This window comes from Echeneis naucrates, chromosome 4 (genome assembly GCF_900963305.1).
Source record: "Echeneis naucrates chromosome 4, fEcheNa1.1, whole genome shotgun sequence".
NCBI lineage: Eukaryota > Metazoa > Chordata > Actinopteri > Carangiformes > Echeneidae > Echeneis > Echeneis naucrates.
The window spans coordinates 20,508,215-20,526,316 of record NC_042514.1 but is presented as its reverse complement, the minus strand read 5'-3'; the positions used below and the strand labels follow the sequence as shown (position 1 = coordinate 20,526,316).

Genomic DNA, 18,102 nt, shown 5'->3' with positions numbered 1-18,102 from the left:
TATAAATGCTTACCAATTAAAAAATAAATAAATAAATAAATAAAAAGGGAGCAAAATCATATAGTTATCATTTCTGTGATCTTTAGCTTTATTTTCACTCCTCACCACTGAGACCAAAAACAATAAAGATGACAACCTGGAAATTAATACGTTCGTGATTACATCTTTTAGTGATTACATACTGCATCTTTTAAAACAATGTAGTAAATAAAATACTAAACTGCTCCAGTCTTTCATCAAAGCCGACAACAAACCTGGAAAACGGAGAGACGCCGATGTTTACATTTTTTGTAGAAGTTCGGGAAAGTCCTTTCTTTCATTTTTCGAGTTTCCCAAATTAAGTTGAAGGCAGCACGGTGCGTCCTATTTGCTGATTGGCTGTGGTTGCTATCGAGGGGCGGCTCTAGTTGTCATAGTAACGTTTCTTAAAGACGAATCCGATCAATCAGAGTTTCAGACTCTCCGTGTCGTCAAGACCAAGAAATGCTAATGTGCTAACATGCAAACGTCGGGAGATTTTCCGGATAAAGAACGGAAACAACAACAGAAATGACATTTCTACAAGATAAGAGAAGTCACGGGAACCGATGGAAGACTGACGACAACGTTTTGAACTTTTTAAACGGACTTTGTTCGGCTACTCTCGGCTGTTAGCTGCTAGTCGTTAGCTTTAAGCCGTTAGCCGTAAAGTTAAGTTTTTGAGTTTGTGGCTGGCGGGGTGACAATGACGGGGGAGGGAATCCGGCACTCCCCTGTCCTGTCGGCCCTGTTCAGGATGAACGAGGACCCAGAGCTGCGGGGGGCGGTAGAGTTCATCAAAGGTAATTAAGTTAAAGTTTAAGACGCCAAAGTGTAAATGAAGTTTTAATGGATGAATCAAAGACTGTCAATAAAGTTAAAACTGGTGAATCAAAGAGCGAAAATAAAGATAAAACTGGTGAATAAAAGAGTGAAAATAAAGTTTAATCGAGTGAAATGGCTTGCTTGATTAAACACATCACCATGGATACTGTAGGTGTGACCAGAACGCGCAGAGAGACCACCCGGAAATAAACAACAGCTCCTCGTGTGAATGATATTTCAGTTTACTAATATTTAGTCCTTCATATTCATTTTGACCATTGATTGATCAGTGATATCATCCCCATACCTTGGACTTCACTGATCTTCAGTTACTATTCAGATTTTTTTTTTCTCCTTGTGACATCTCTATGTCCCGGGCTATCTGAGATAGGGTCATCTGGACTCTTAAATCAATGTTGATCCCTCGCTGTCTGTGCTCCCCATCAGAGCGCCTGTACTTTGCCACCCTGCGCAGTAAACCTAAGAGCACCGCTAACACCCACTATTTCTGCACTGATGACGAGTTTGTCTACGAAAAGTAAGTTCTCACATGTTGTTGCTGCATTACATTTTGGGGTCTCAGGAGCCATTCTGTATTCATGGTCCAGCTCTAAGGCTAGAACACTGAGACATGTGACTGCAGAGCTTAGTCTTGGTTCAAACATGGTCCCGAACTGTGAGTGGCTCAGACATGACGCTGTTGAAGAGGAGTTGACTCTTTGTCATCCTCAAACTCACTCTGTGCTGTCTGTGTCCAGTTTCTATGCAGATTTTGGTCCCCTGAACCTCGCCATGTTGTATCGATACTGCTGCAAACTCAACAAGAAGCTGAAGGTTAGTTTCTGCTGCTGACGCGCCCTCGGCAGGAATGCCCAGAATGCAACAGGCTATACCCAGCATGACATAACATCATGTTCAGAGTGTCATACACAGTAGAGCTGCGTGTGTGTGTCTGTGGTTGTGTATGTGTATCTGTCTGTCTTTATTTGTGTGTGTGTGTGTGTGTGAGGTCATTTGTTATTTTCTTTTAAGCTCTGTAGCATCTTACTGCAGCCATATTGCTAACACTTCTGGACAAAAAGGGTGTTAAAACTAGCCAACATTTGTAACAACACAGTTTGGTTGTTACAAAGCAGACAATTGGCTCACAAGGAAGTGGGGCAGAGTTTGGATGACAGTATAACAGACTTATAACTGTTTATAGTGTGTTTGTGTTACCATGGCGACAATATTTCACTAATCAACTGTTGTAATTTGTCATGATGACAGGTGACGGTCTGGATATTTGTTTTAATAACAGTTGAACCAATGCAGGTGATAGCTGACAATGATGATGGTGATGACGAAGCTATATTAGCAACCTGGTCCTATGCTTAACACAAGTCTCCATTTCTTCAGATTCAGTCTTAAGTGAAAATAATTTACGTGCTGCCCTAGATAGAAGCTAGTTTCCGATGAGGCGTTGCACTAAGGAAACAGGAGCTACAAGAACAGAACAAAATCTGAGATATATTGACTTTAGTTCAGTCAGAGATCATAGACGTGTCACGGTGACATTTAATTGGTGATGTGGCAGAGATGGACCTACTCTGAGCTGAGACCAGGTCCAGGCCTCAGAGTAAACTTGGATTCACTGGACTTGGGCCAAACCAGTCATCTCTTAATTATCGCGTCTGTGCTATTCCACTGACTCCTTCCCATCAACACTAGGAATGTAATAGTCATAGGTCCGAACCCTGGTCACCAGGGCGACCAACTGTCTGGTGTCTTCTGATCCAATCAGAAGCTACACAAGTGCAGCAGAGGCAATACAGGAAGACTGAGGTCATGTGTTTAATTAACCTTGTCCTACTAACATCACATTATCAAAGATGTATACACCAACAGATGCAATTTTAACAGTCCGCCATCAGCTTGCTCACTCGCTTGCTTTGCTTTAGCAAATGATCACATGACTAGTTGAATGTCTTGAAGAGGTGCTTATGTGTTCCTCTGTGACATCATCTCTCGGTTAATTTTGTTGACGCTGTCATTGTCCAATCATGCTCTTCCTTTTCTTCTTATCTGTAGTCTTTCACTCTGACCAGGAAACGAATTGTTCACTACACCAGCTTTGACCAGACAAAGAGATCCAATGCTGCTGTGCTGATTGGGGGATATGCTGTGAGTATCACTTCCTCTTCCTTTCAGTCCACTGCTGTGCAGGTTAGTGACAAAGACAGACATGAGACTAATGTGTCTTCACTTTCTGATGATGTCATCGTGTCTGAGATCCCTCCTTTATAGTTCTCCAGAGAAGCAGAGGCTGCATGACTTCCTGTTTTAAGTTTCCTCCAGTGTCACAGTCGCACAGTGACATCCTGATTTTTGTGAGATCAGTACCAAAATACAAGGAGTTCTTCTCTGGACCAGGACTTAGCCCTCCTCCTACTTCTGTTCAAACCAGATTCAAAGTTTTAGTGTAATCCCCTGGCAGACAAACAAACAAAAAAAAAATGTAGTGGGTGAAGCATCACCTGGAGGACGTAATAACTGATATGACTTCAGGTTTACTTTGTGAATTCATATATGGTTGTATGATCAGCTCTGACTTTCAGTGACTGGTGATTCTCTGATCACCTGTGATTCTTCTGCTCGTTGTGTCATCTCAGGTAATCTACTTGAAGAAAACCCCAGAAGAAGCTTACAGAGCTCTGATCTCAGGCTCAAATGCCTCTTACCTGTCCTTCAGGTGAGTCTATCCTCTGTGACCTTTGACCCCTTGAGCCCCCATCCCCCACCCTGAGTCTGTCATTGACTGGGTGTTGTTTTTAACAGGATGAATAAAGTTAGTGTGAAGCCTCAGTGTTGTTTCTTAGGCACAGACAGAGAGTGGTGTGTGTGTGTGGAAGTGAGAGAGTGCGAATGTGAGTGAGGATAAAGGGCCTGTTGTTTCCCCACAGACACACACACACTGCCTGGTTATATAACAGTGACCTGAGCTCTGGTGCTAATGGCGTAAACACAAGGATGAGAACACACCCCCTGCATTGCAATGTTCAGTGATTGGCTGAGATTAGACTGGCACATTGCTGCCCCCTCCCTTCCCAAAACTCTACTGTGATATTGAAACTTCACAGACAACAACCATGTAACACAACAGGTCCATAGGCTGAGCAGAGAGTTCATTCTGAGTCTTCACGAGTTAACCATTCCTTTATGAACACATGAAGGTAACAGGGGTGCCTCACTGTTCCTCACTGTCCCTCACTCTCACAGTGTCCCAAACTGTCTCCCAATGGGTTCCCACACTGTATCACAAAGTTTCTCAAAGTGGTTTTAGTTTTTTGGGACATCATGAAGTTGGTTGAAGTTGGTGTGTCCAGCTGAGAGCTCTGCTGCCTCAGGTGTGAACAAAGGGCACTGTGGTCACAACAGGTCTGACACATGTGACTGTGTCTCATTGATCCTGGGCCTGATGCTGGCCAACTAAATAAAACAGCCTCTCTGTTTCTGTATTTCCCTCCCTTTCTGTCTCTGACTCTCTTTGTTTATTTCTGCAGAGACGCATCCTTTGGGAAGTGCAGTTACTCGCTCTCAGTGCTGGACTGTCTGCAGGGCATCAGGAAGGTGAGTTCAGCAAAAACCCAGATCCTGAGCTGGAGCTCAGTCTGATTCTTGTTTGTTTGCATCTGTGGATCTGGGCCTGATGACCAATTCTGGAAGTCCTTCTCATAACCTGTTCCAGGTCAAATCTTCCTGATGTCTGACCTTGAAGGAACCAAACCAAGAGGAGACTGTGTTGATGTGTCTGTCTGTGTGCACGTTTGTTACTGTGTGTGTGTGTGTGTGCAGACATTGTTGTACTTCAGGGGAATGAAGCAGCATCATTCACCATCAGCCTAAAAACATGAGGAATGTGAGCGAAAGACTGGGAGTCAATTATAAAGTGAAATCATCTTTGAACAGATTCCATATTTTGAAGATAAAAGTTGTGAAACAAACATGTTAAGACCTCAGCAGGATTCTGGAGCACGACTGAACTGGTCTGAACTAATGACATAAAAAAGAGCATTACCATTTAGCAGCTTTGTGAAGTCAGTCATGCCATCGCCTGACAGGAAGTAGAATTGTCATGTTGTTGATTTTGTATGTTTCAGGCTCTGCAGCATGGCTTCTTTGACTTTGAGACCTTCGACGTGGATGAGTATGAGCACTATGAGGTAAAGACCAAGGCCAGGAACAGCTGCTGGATCTCCCGTACAGAGTGAACCAAGCAGCAGTGAGTCCTCCTGGACTCTAACCAGGCTGTTAGCTTAGACTACAGCATTAGATCTGAGGGGTCAAACAGGAAGAAGTTGCTAAAGAGGGTAGATGGTCCAGGTCTCACTGTAGGTTCAGGTCTTTGCTCTCTGGTGTATGAGATGGGGACGCCACCCTCAGAAGAAGTTGATGATCTGACCCTGTCTCTATCTGTTGGCAGCGGGTGGAGAATGGAGACCTTAACTGGATTGTCCCAGGGAAATTCCTGGCCTTCAGTGGACCCCATCCGAAAACTAAGGTAGAGAACGGTGAGTGAGATCAGCTGATTCAGATTCACATGACACCAGGGAGCATCCAGAATCTAGACCAGGATCCGTGTTCACAAAGCATTTTGGAAAGGTTCTTCTGTCAGTTTGTGTTGGTCCATCAGGCTGGTTTCCGTCTTCTCAGTCATTCATTGTTTAGTGACAGTTGCAGATCTTTTTTTAGTCCCTTTGATCTGGTCTTACTGAGTCTGGGGTTTCTCTGTGAAATTGATCTTAGTTGGCTGAGTGACCACAACGTCACAGTGACAATACATTTGATTTGTGCTGGCTCCGCCCCCTGCAGGTTATCCTCTCCACGCCCCTGAGGCTTACTTCCCATACTTTAGGAAACACAACGTTACAACTGTCGTCCGCCTGAACAAGAAGATCTACAACTCAAAACGCTTCACGGACGCTGGCTTTGACCACTACGACCTCTTTTTTGTGGACGGCAGCACACCCAGCGACAGCATCATGAGCCGCTTCCTGCACATCAGTGAGAGCACCGATGGAGCTGTAGCTGTCCACTGCAAAGGTGAGGAATTCCTCTGTGAGTTGAAGACGGCTGTCGTGTGTGTGTGTGTGTGTGTGTGTGTGTGTGTGTGTGTGTGTGTGTGTGTGTGTGTGTGTGTGTGTGTGTGTGTGTGTGTGTGTGTGTGTGTGTGTGTGTGTGTGTGTGTGTGTGTGTGTGTGTGTGTGTGTGTGTGTGTGTGTGTGGCTTGAGTGGATGTCACACAAATTTTGGAGTGGAGAGCTGACAATCCTTTCAGCCATCATAACAACGTGCATAAGGGCTTTTTTGTCCACAGCAGTGCAGCTGGAATACCGCATAACACATCAAATCAAGTAAAATCTGATTTATTTGGGTAGCGCCAAATCATAACAAGGTTACATCAAGGCACTTTACATATACAGCAGGTAAAATTATTTAAAGGGACCCAACAGATCCCCCGATGAGCAAGCACTTGGCGACAGTGGCAAGGAAAAAATTCCTTTTAAGAGGCAGAAACCTCGGGCAGAACCAGGCTTGGGGGGGCAGCCATCTGCCTTGACCGGGAGAGGGGGAGAGAGGGGGAGGGGGAGAGAGAGAGGGGGAGAGAGAGGGGGAGAGAGGGAGAGAGAGAGAGAGATTGAGATTTGATTTTTAAGCTTTATTTAGCTCATTTTCACAGACATGTTTAAAAACATTTTAGTCTTTTGTCACACAGCCTGCTCAGATCAGCTGATCCGAAAAGAGTAGCTGGTCCTCCTGCACCGAGCAGAGGACCAGACCTGGAGTCCAGATCTCCCTGAACTGGTTCAGGTCCTGCATCTCTCTGTAATATTTAAAATCAATCATCACTCTGGCTTTAACCATCCTGCTGAACAGGAGGACCAGGTCAGTGTCCACATTGTCCTCCATCTTCCTCTTCCTGGAGATGTAGATAGCCAGTTTAGCCTGTCCCAGGATGAAGTTTATCATTTGGCTCCTGTGTTTGGTGGCCCTCCTGTATCTGAAGCCCAGGATGAAGGTCTGGAGGGAGAACACCTCTCCTCCTTTCTTGAGCAGTGTGTCCAGCTGGGAGAACAGGGGGCCGAGCTGAGGACACTGGGAGAAACAGTGGAAGACCGTTTCTATGGCACCACAGAAGGGGCACTTGTTGGAGGTGGACAGGTCGAGGATGGAGATGAAGGCGTTCACTGCCAGGATCCCGTGGAGGAGTCTCCATTGGAGGTCGGCCACCTTTTTGGTGAGTGGAGGTTTGTAGAGGCTCCTCCACTCAGGCCGGACCTGAGTGATCAGAGTGCCCCTCCAGTGGTCCAGCAGCCTGCCCAGGATCCGCTCCGACCTCCATCCCAAAGCGGCTGCCAGGCGTGCTGCGTCCCTCAGCTGTGGCCCGGGGAGGGTGATCATGTCGCCCAGAGTTAAAATCCCTGCGCTGCTGAACACCTTGCTGACCGCTGCTCCTGCCCAGCTGGGGGGGGCCAGGCGTCCTCCATGGACCGGCGGCTCCTTTAGCAGCCAGAACAGAGAGGTGTGCTGAGCTGTCCGGGTCCGCAGCAGCCTCCAGACGGTGAACAGTCCTCTGTAAAACTCAGGCAGGGTGGGAATCCTCACCGTCTTAAAATCCATTAAAAACACGGAGTCCTTGAGTCCTGGGCCCCCGACACGCTGCAGGACCAGCTGAGCCAGGGGCCTCCACACCAGGTCCTTCCGCCCGTACAGCAGTCTCCGTGTGAACTGGAGCCTGAAGGCAGCACACCTGCTGGCCAGGTGCACCAGCCCCTGCCCCCCCCCCCTCCTTGGGGAGGAACAGGAGTGCTTGTGGGAGCCAGTGCAGCTTGTCCCAAAAGAAGTTCACCAGTGCTGCTTGGATCCTCTGTACGACATGCTGGGCAGGAGCCACCCCCACCGCCTCAGTCTGCCCTGTGTGGATTCTAAGGTTCCGTCCCAGTTCTTTTTTAAAAACAGTTCGTCACCTAAAAACATCCCCAGGTACTTTAACCCTCCCGTCCTCCAACACAGCCCCCCCCCCCCAGTAAAACCAGCTCATTTAGAGAGTCTTTTCTGACTGCTACAGCTTCGCTCTTTTTCCGGTTCACTCTGGCTGAAGACAGTTTGTTAAAAAGGGCCACGTTCTCCTCTAAAACACAGATGTCTGTCTGAGTATTTAAAACTATGATCAGGTCGCAGCTTAACTGCTGCGGGGCATCCAGGGAAGACCACTCCCCCCAGCCCCTCCCTCAGCCTGTGTAGCAGGGGCTCTATGGCCAGGGAGTACAGCATCCCTGACAGAGGACACCCCTGCCTCACCCCCCTTTGGACTGAGAAAGGTGCAGCCAGACCCCCGTTGATTTTCAGTATGCTCGTAGCGTCACAGTACAGCACCTGAATCCCGGCTACGAAACCTGGGCTGAACCCAAAAGCACCGAGCGTCTGCCACAGGTACTGGTGTTCGACCCGGTCAAAAGCCTTCTCCTGGTCTATGGAAATAAGACCAGTGTCCACGTCCAATGAGCTGGAGAGCTCCAAAATGTGCCGAATTAAGGTGACATTGTCACTTATGGACCTGCCGGGCACACAGTAACTCTGGTCCACATGAACGACTTCGGCCATCACCTCTCTGAGCCTCCGGGCCAGAGCTTTGGCCAGGACTTTATAGTCCCCACACAGTAAGGAGACCGGCCTCCAGTTCCTCAGGTCCTGCAGGTCACCCTTTTTGGGGAGCAGGGTGATGACAGCTCTCCTGCAGCTCTGAGGTAACAGTCCAGTCCTCAGGCTCTCCTGGAACACCTCCAGCATGTCTGGTCCCAGCACAGACCAGAAGGCCTTATAGAAGTCCAGTGGGAGACCGTCGATTCCAGGAGCTTTTCCACTGGCAAGGCTCATAAGGGCTGCGTTCAGCTCCACCACAGTCAGCGGAGCCTCCAGCATGGTGTTGGATGCTGCTGTCACCTGTGGCATGCTGGAGAGGAAGGCCGCAGCTCAGGGTCATCCACCAGCTCCTTCTGGTACAGCTCCTGGTAGAACTGTGTGGCGAACCTCCTGATCTCCCGAGCATCCTCCACTGGGGAACCGCCTTCGGAGCGCAGGGAGTGGATGATCTTCCTCTGGCCGTTCCTGCGCTCCAGGCCGAAGAAGAACTGTGACAGGGCGTCCATCAGGGAGGCGTTCATGACCGGACCAGAGCTCCCTGTGCTATTACACCCAGCAGGTTGGCCAAAGCAGCCTTTTTACTTCTCAGGGCTTCAACACACCCTTGGTCTCCTGTACAGCCCAGTAACGTCTGTACCTCGGTCTCCAGGTCCTGAAGGGATCTGGTGATGTGCTTGGTGACGTGAATATACTGTTGACAGAACTGTTTAGTCAGCGTCTTTCCCCACTCCCACCACTGCTGCACTGAGGAGAACGTGGACTTCCTCTCTCTGTGTGAGGACCATAAAACCCTAAAAGCTTCTCTAAAAGAGCTGTCTGATAACAGAGCTGTGTTAAAATGCCAGTAGGCGCTGGGGGTCTTTACGTTCTGGATAAAAAAACAACAGTGAACCAGAGAGTGATCAGACAGGCCGACAGGGACAATGTGACAGCTTTTAAAAATACTAAAAGTGGTGCTTAAAACAGTAAAAGCGGTCCAACCTGGCCAGAGAGACAGAGTTGTCTTTAAAATGAGTCCAGGTGAACTGTCTGTCCCTCACGTTAAAACCTCTCCACACATCCTTCAGCTCGTGGGTTTCCATAAGGCGTTTGAGCCGAGCAGAGGAAGCAGGATGAGGCTCCAGGTGATTCCTGTCTGACCTGTCGTCTTCAGTGCAGTTAAAATCACCCCCCAGGAATAAATATTCATCAGCACAGTCACTCAAGGTTTTACATAAAACAACTAAAAACTCCATCTTCTCTGTGCTTAAAACCGGAGCATAAATACAGATAAAAGTCATTTTTACATTTTTGTACAAAGCCATGACTTTTAAAATGTGTCCTGATAAAATATGCTCTACCTTCACGGATCGAGGACTAAAAGTTCTAGAGAGCAGGACCCCCACCCCGGCACTGTTGGATTTCTTGTGGCTCAGGAAGACCCCCCCAGGCCATTCCTTCTTCCAGTCCCCCTCAATTTCTGCTGTGAGTCTCTTGGACAAAAACCACATCAAGTTTTTTGAGCTCAAACAGTTTAAAAGCAGCAGCTCTCTTGGCCTTGCTCCAAGCTCCGTTAATGTTCAAAGATCCGATGTGGATGTTCGACATGGTGGAGGTAACAAAAGGACACACTAGAAGAAGCACAGACAGTCAAAAAGGTGGAGTTAAGAACAGTCATCATCTTCCTCCTCCTCCTCATCATCATCGTCATCATGAGAGAGGGCATATCTGGCCTTTGTGACCAGCTTTTTGAGCCTGTATACCTCCTGGTTGCTAAAAATCTGCTCCTTTCTCAGCCGGCTGACAGACTGTATAAAACCGTTGAGGTCAGGAAACTCCTCCTCCAGCTTCACTGCCCTCTGACCTTTGGTCTCCATTAAAAAAGTCTTTACCCTCTCAAATGAATAGAGGAGGGAGTCAGCAGGATTTTTCTAGTTTTAAAATCTGTTCCATCATCTTTGCTCCCCTGTTTTTTCCTTTTTCCAGTTTTCAGAGAGAGGCCTGAGTCCTCAGCGCCGTCCTCCATTAAAATATCAGGAATGTTGCAGGTCGCCTGACTGTTCTCCTCTTTCCCTCCACTCTCCTCCAACAATCCAGACACATTTTCCTCCATCACCTCCTGGCCTTTCCCTGTCTGTCCATTAACGTTTTCTACTGTTGATGTTACCTTAACAGGTGAGTCCGACTCACCTGTTCCCTCCTCTGTCTCCCTGTCTCCGGCCGCATCCACCGGCGGACCCTGATTCAGGCCGCCCTCTCCAGCCATCGGAGGCTCCGGCCCCAGAGCGCCGGTCCCCCCTGTCGGTAAGTCCGAGGCCGGACCGCCAACCGCAGCAGCAGCCGGCGGACCGGAGCTTGGACCCCCAGCCGGTCCCCTGGCCTCGGGGCAGGCCCGCACCAGGTGTCCCTCCGCCCCACATCCAAAACATTTCATGGCATCAGATGTAACAAACACCATGTATCTGAACCCGTCCACCTTGAAGGTCAGGGTCAGGTTCAGGGGGGACTCCATGTCCTTCAGAACCATGTGGACCTGTCTCCTGTGACAGACCACATGCAGCAGCTTCGGGGACTTACAGCCCAGCGGCACCATTCTAATGGGCCCAACCATCTGCCCGTACCGGGACAGGGCTTTGGCCAGGTCCTCGTTTTTGATGAAGGGGGGGATGTTACTGATTATGACCCTCTTGGTGGGGGTCTCCAGCGGCTGCACCGGAGTGAACGCTCCCCCCACCGTGATTCCCTTCTCCACCACCTGCTCCACCTTCCGAATCTCATCTAGGAACAGGACTACGGCTCTGTTCATCCTGGAGGCCGACTTGACGCTGTCATAGCCGACCTCCTCCCTCACAGCCAGGGCCACCTCCTCCACGGTGTGCGGACAGCCGGGCACCTTAATGCTGTGGTTCCGCGACAGCCGGGAGAGCTCGGCGGCGCTCCCCGCCATGCTGCAGGGACGCCACCGGCCAGACAAAGCCCGGCCGGAAAACTCCCCACAAACACACAAAGACACCAAACAAATAAACACAAACACTAAACAAACAACTTAGACCCACTTACACTTTAACAAAATTCAAAGTTTCAATCTTATTGACAGGAAGACAATAACATGACAAGACGTGACACCATCTGACACATCAAAAATCAGGGGTACATTAATAACAAAGATTAGACTTGTTAGTCTTAATGATTGAATCTGACTTGAGTTTTATTTTTGATCCTAGTCCACCAGTGTCGGTTCCCCAGGGTCAGTTCACCATGGTAAGTCCAGCCCTGTCCACTGACTCACTGTAACCTCTGTTTCTCTGTCAGCTGGTCTGGGCAGGACGGGCACTCTTATTGGCTGTTACATGATGAAGCATTACCGCTTCACGGCAGGTGAGGCCATTGCCTGGATCAGGATCTGCAGACCAGGATCTGTGATTGGACCACAGCAGAACTTCCTAGAAGAGTGAGTCCCTCTGATTAGATGCTGTGTGCGCACGTGCGCTTGGGTGCATGTCCGTGCACATGTGCATATGTGTGTGCTCATCTGTCATGTTGGGCTGAAACAAATTACTTCTGACATGGCTGATCGAGCGTAGGCCCAGGGTTGACACCCAGAACCTGCTTGCAGGATGTCCTCGTTCAGATCGACCAGACTCCTGGGCCTGGTCCTAGTCAATTTTTTTATATACCACCAGAAAATATGAGCCAGTGATGTATCTTCATCCCAGATGTGGTTCAAACAGAGCTGATACTGCCAATTACTGCTGATGCAGACTAGTGCTCAGAGATCTGGGTTCCTTCCTGGATCAGGTTTTACACTATGAGTCCTGACAGGCTCAGGCTTGTTTCCTGCTGATCCTACATAACTGAGATCCTCAGACATTGTTTACATGGACAGGGTCAACAGGTGACTGAACTAACACTGACCAGAGACACAGTGTGATGGATGTGACCTTGTGTTTGTGTTCACAGGAAGCAAGCGACACTGTGGTTGCTAGGTGACAGCAAACGTTCCCAGAAGGCCAAGCTGGATGAGAAGGTGGTGTCCCACCTCATCACCAGTATGGACGACCTCACTTTAAAGCCTGCTCATACCAGCTACATGCACAGTTCTCCCAGCTCCAACCATCTGCAGGAGGTCTCACATACATGCACACGCATGCACGCACGCACACACACACGTCACTCTGTTTCTTGTCTCAAGGTGTGTTTGGTGTCTCCTCCAGAGTGAAGTATCTGATGGCGGCCTGGCCCTGACTCAGGGAGACAAGCTGAGAGCCTTAAAGAGCCGAAGGCGTCCCAGGCCTGCAACCATCGATGTTCTGAGGTACCACAACCACTGAGGGAGATGGAGAGGTTGGAGGTTGGGGGTCTATCTAGTTTAACATGGTGATATTCTGAATGTAAACTGATTCATTTCTTTTCAGAGTGGAGGAGATGAAGATGCACTGTAGATCAGCTTCTCAGCCACTCAGGTACAATGACCTCTGACCCTGACTATACTACTGCAGGCGACATATTTATAAAGACAGCCAGGACTCAACAAAAACAAAACAGCCTCTTTATTTCAGTCATAATGTTGTCTGTCTGTCTGTGTGTGTGTCTTTTCAGGCTGTCAATGGGAGGGGGTCAGGGCCCCTCCTCCCCTCTCAAGTCCTTCAAGTTCCCATCATCCTCTGCTTCTGCTGCAGCCAAAAGGATTGGGAGAACTCCATCATCATCAGCATCAAACGTCACTAGGTCAGTGTCACTGCCAACTTCCCACCTGACTCGCACCCAGGCCTGTAATGTCTCTGTCAAACCAGAGCTTATCCTGATCCTGGTCTCTGTCAAACTGGACCTAATCCTTGTCCTAGTGTCTGTTAAACTGGATCTAAGTCATTCAGGTGACCTCATGGTGACATTTCAGTTTCAGCAGCTGATTAGTGCTTTCTGGTCCAGGATCAGCAGGATAATGTCACAGTGTGTTGTTGTGTGGTTGTATCATGTTGGTCATGTGTTGTATGTGATGCCCCGCCCCTTTAGCTTGGCCCTCGGCTCACGATTGGCCAGCTCGCTCAGCGATCTGTATGCTATAGACACGGAAGAGGACAGCAAGACTCTCTACTCTCCTCTCCCCTCCTCTTCCTCTGTGTCTTCTCTGGCCCTGTCCTCTTCCAATCACCATGGTAATGGCCTTCGCAGCATGCAGCACGAGGCGAACAACAGCTGTTCGCACGGCGGCTCCATGGCACCACCCACAGGGAAATGTTTTGTCCGGCCAGGGCCTCAAGACTACAGCTCCTACAGGGGCCTCGGGCCCTACAGCGCCATGAAGGGCCCATCAGGACGTTACTTGAGCCGCTCCATACCTGTAAGTCCTCTAAAACAGCAGCAGCTTGGCCCGTCCCTCCCTCCTATGATTGGTTCTTGCTGTGCTGACATCACTAACACACCTGTGGTTCAAGCATTTCTTCTTCATCCTTTCCTCTCTAACCTGCAATCAGTTTAACACTAATGATGATTATTGATCTGATCAATGGTTCACCTGCTCAGCTGAAAAGGCCAGGACCACAAGAGAACCTGGACCTGTTCTCTGACCCAGGCTGCCTGAGTCCATGCAGAGGACCACAGAATTAAAATCTATATAAAACAACCATGACTACATGGTGTCACCAACTACTATCACAACGACAACAACAAGGATGACGACTGTGACAGTGACAAGTCCATCAACATCAACCAACTACAACAATAATTATGTCAACAACAATTTCAACAACCACTATCACCGTTCTGTTTGTTTACTTTTCACAGGTCTGACGACCAGGCTTCATTACATCAGACATGACTTATATGCTCAATTAGGTAGCTTCATCCATGGGGGGTTGTTGTTGTTGTTTCTATGTCACACTAACACAAAGCTGCTGCTGAGTTAAAGGACCCAGCTCAAATATGAACCAGAATTATTGATTATGGATTTAACTGGGTCACACTGACTGAGCATCATCACAGGACTCTGGTCCAACAAGGGCCTGAACTATGAAGCAGGATTTGGAGTTATTGAGGTAAACTCAGGTTAAATCTTTGGTTAAGGTGGATAATTTCACTAACTGATTTTGAGCAGAAATACTTTTTTTAAGGATGACCCCATGGAGCTCAGAGTGGATTGTCAGAGAATCCTTAGAAGACCCAGGGTTTTCAGGAGTTTCTGTAGAGAGATTCACACCATCAGGGCTTCAGCTGACAGTATGACACTCAAAATTGAAATAGTATGTGTAAGTGAGTGTGCACATCCAGCAGATAAGAAGCATCACAAAGTCAGACAGACCAATAAAAAAGAGAACTACCCTTCCCCCATCCCTGCAGCCCCTCCTCCGTTCTGGTGTTTTGCCACTGTCCACCGCAAAGGCATTGCTGGGGCTCCCATGTGGGTCTCTTCAGCCGGTTGGGTGCCTCTAGCTCGTCCAGTGGGTGGGGGGGTGGGGTTTGGGGTGTGAGATGTTGGTGGTGGGTGTGGACGGCTGGGGGATTGTTGGGGGTGTGGGGCCCTCCTGTCCTGCTGCAATGTGTGCTTGCTTGGACGGTTCAGTTGTCCTCGCTGTTACCAGCCTGGAACACCGGGGGCTGCGATGTGCCACGTAGCAGTGGCGGCTCTCTGGGTTTGGTATTCTCACACTCAGGGTGGTGTGCCTGAGGAGCCTTGCCCTCTTACCTGACTCTGGGCCCTGGTGATGTTCTCACTCATATTTAGGGAATATCCACATGCGTGTGTGGTGTCACTTGCCGGCTTGTGTTGGGTCACATCATGAAGGATTGATGAATCCTGCCTAAAATGGGCTGATCTGCTCTTTCATTCCATCACTATGTAGCCAATCTTTGACTCGGCTCCTCTTTTGGGACAGCTTCACCTATCTGGACACCCCTCTCTGCAGAGATCTACACAGAAACCTTCTCTTAATCCTGAGTGAGGTGACAGGAAAAGCACAGCATCCTTCACTCCACCAGTTCCTACAAGCACCACCTGCTTCCCTCCCCTGTCCATCCTTCCACACCTTTATTCACTGAGGTGTAGCACTGCCCTCCCTGCCACACAAAGATCATTCCACTCAATAAAGAGCCACAAACTAGCTTCCAGCTGGTGATGGTCACACACACACACACTCTGAAATAATAAAATATTTAAATGCAAGAATATAACTACATCTATCTCGTAAAAAGTGGGCACACCCAGTGGTGTTATACTATGATGACAGACGCAGACAAAAAAAATACACAATCAGAAATAGTTGGATCCTTACAAGATGTGGACTCTATTTTTCATATAAATATTTAATTGTCAGAGACGCCACAATTACCTCAATCAAATCAACAAATTTTTGTCATATGTTTCTACACAAAGGACCTGTCAGATATTAAACCCTCCTAGTTTATATTAGATATAACTTATACATTTGCAATCAGGGATTTTTCGCAGCTGCCCTTCCATTGGAAGCTGCAACAGTTTTACTGTAAAGTTTTTATAATATTCTTAAATTCTTCAAGCTTTTAAATGTCTCGTTCTTCATTAGTGTAATCAACCCTCTGCTAGAATTACCAAACCTGGTTGGCTTACTGAGATCATAATCAGTGTGATAGAGGATGTTGGTTAAGTGAAGCTGGATCACTGGAAAATTTCGGGAATAGGTTGATTCTGCTTTGTAGTTCAACACCCTGGTCCCCCTAGTCTAGCTCAGATGACTCTGCTCCCCCCTCACCTGATTGGTTAAGACTGTTTATTCCTAGCCTTATTAGACCAATGAGGACCAGTTAAGACCGGCGCTGATGTCTGTATTGATGAATTTTCAGAAGAGGATGTACACTGACCTGTGACCTTTGACATTTTCATGCTTTGTGTTTCAGTCTCTTCAGTCTGACTACATCCAGTACTAAACTACACACCTGACAGAGGATACATCACCCACAAGCCCCCTGTGTGGGATGCATAAAAGGAAGGTCATGGCTCCGTCAGGCATAGGAGGACTGTGATGTCAACGATAAGAATATTAGTATGCAGAAAGAGAAGGAGGAGAAGGAGAAGGAGAAGAGGATGGAAAAGGGGATGAAGATATATTTAGAAAATGAAGAAAATTTTTTATTTGACTGAAAAAAACATATTTTTGTTTTAACAAAGATGATTTTTGATAAACTAAAAGATGATAATGATGTCTGTTGTCATGGTTACAGTATTTAGATATCAGTTTCTGACAGTTTCCTCAGTCTGTATTAAGGACTTTTATTTTGTAATCAAAAGCAATAATAATGATGATGATGGATGTCAGCAACAAACTCAGGGTCTGCGTGTGTGTGTGCGTGCGTGTGTGTGTGTGCGCGCGCCTGCAACGCAATGATGATCCAACACGTAACTCTTTGTCGTCTTCGCACTTGTCATGGCGCGATAATAACAGTTTCCCTCTTATTCTAGTTTTTATGCTAAGATAAGGCTAATTCAGTGCAGGACCCAGACTGAACCGAACTGGACTCCAAACACAAAGGTTTTCTGAAATTTGTTGTCTTGAAAACAAGACATTGAATATTTGACAGTTGATTGGCTATCTGCACACCAGCTGATCATCTTCACGTGCTGCTGACAGAAGCTGCGATTGGTTGAAAGAGCTCAATCAATCGATCAGAAATTATTTTTTCCTGTTCTACTGTAGACTGAGTTTTGAAGCTCAGGTGAGTTCAGGTCCAGTTCGGACAAGAAAGCTCTGATGTTTCGTGACATTAACATGTTGGATCTGAGTCTGATGTTTGAAGAGGACACTAAATTCTATGTTTTATTTGAAGGGAAACCACAAGAAGCTTCTTAGTTTAACACACAGTTGAGTTTAATCTGAGCACAAACAAATAAAGTCTGGATTCTTATGTTTGACTTTGTCTTCATGTCTCTTAACATCATGGTCCGATCTAATTTGGTTCAGTCCAACTCCACTTATAACACTTATTATTCCAGAAAGCAGGTCATGTGAAAACTCTGAGTTATCGGTTCCAGAAAGAGGGGTTTCTGAAACCCTGAGTCAATCACCATGGTAACAGACTCTGTGAACATAACCTTTTTTTTTTTTTTTTTTAAACAAACCCAGAGTTTCTATTTGTCTCCTCCTACAAAGACAGCTGTTGGACATGGATTGCTCATTCATTCCCAATCCGACGGATATCGAAGGCCAAGTAATTCGAAATGCTTTACGTGGTGAGAGATTAGATGTCCTGGCGTTTCCAGAGGAGCTTCTGTCATTTATCTCAATAACAGTCTTATTTTTTAAAAGACACAAGTGGATACTTACATCTGATGCAGGCACTTGTGTCCTGGGGGTGACCCCAGGATGCCCTCAGCTCCTCAGCCTCTGTCAGAGGTGGTGGTGATGGCTCCACACGTTTTTCGGGCCTCTGCCTTCTTTCTGTTGGCTAAACAGAATTCAAATGTTAAATCTCTTTTTTTTTAATTAGTAGATTTTGTTTTGTTCGTTTACACATCGTCACTTTTTGAATAACTTCAATAAAAATGGGTAAACATTGTATGATGTGTTCATCTACTCAGCGGGCTATTACATGAGATGACGTTAAAACATTTTGTTAGGGGTTTAAATT

General features: G+C 47.4%; 1 protein-coding gene across 3 annotated transcripts; it reads left to right on the top strand.

Moving 5' to 3' along the window:
* Window positions 1-458: 458 nt before the first annotated feature.
* Window positions 459-16,404, top strand: cdc14ab (cell division cycle 14Ab). Of its 3 annotated transcripts, XM_029499342.1 has the most exons (16): window positions 459-821; window positions 1,291-1,381; window positions 1,602-1,677; window positions 2,914-3,006; window positions 3,495-3,574; window positions 4,386-4,452; window positions 4,983-5,045; window positions 5,306-5,393; window positions 5,695-5,925; window positions 11,818-11,956; window positions 12,466-12,631; window positions 12,720-12,820; window positions 12,921-12,968; window positions 13,105-13,233; window positions 13,519-13,846; window positions 16,375-16,404. In XM_029499342.1, the coding sequence occupies exons 1-16, from the start codon at window positions 725-727 to the stop codon at window positions 16,402-16,404; spliced, it is 1,827 nt and encodes a 608-aa protein (XP_029355202.1). In that variant the 5' UTR covers window positions 459-724. The 3 variants fall into 3 exon arrangements, with proteins under 3 accessions (XP_029355202.1, XP_029355201.1, XP_029355200.1); XM_029499341.1 differs by lacking the exon at window positions 16,375-16,404 and having other exon boundaries at window positions 13,519-14,933; XM_029499340.1 differs by lacking the exon at window positions 16,375-16,404 and having other exon boundaries at window positions 13,105-14,933.
* The last annotated feature ends 1,698 nt before the right edge of the window (window positions 16,405-18,102 follow it).

Coding starts and splice junctions, on each gene's coding strand:
- cdc14ab (XM_029499340.1), top strand. CDS start 725: ATGACGGGGGAGGGAATCCGGCACTCCCCTGTCCTGTCGGCCCTGTTC. Junction 11,957..12,465: donor CAGCAGAACTTCCTAGAAGA/GTGAGTCCCTCT, acceptor TTGTGTTCACAG/GAAGCAAGCGACACTGTGGT. Junction 12,632..12,719: donor GCTCCAACCATCTGCAGGAG/GTCTCACATACA, acceptor TGTCTCCTCCAG/AGTGAAGTATCTGATGGCGG.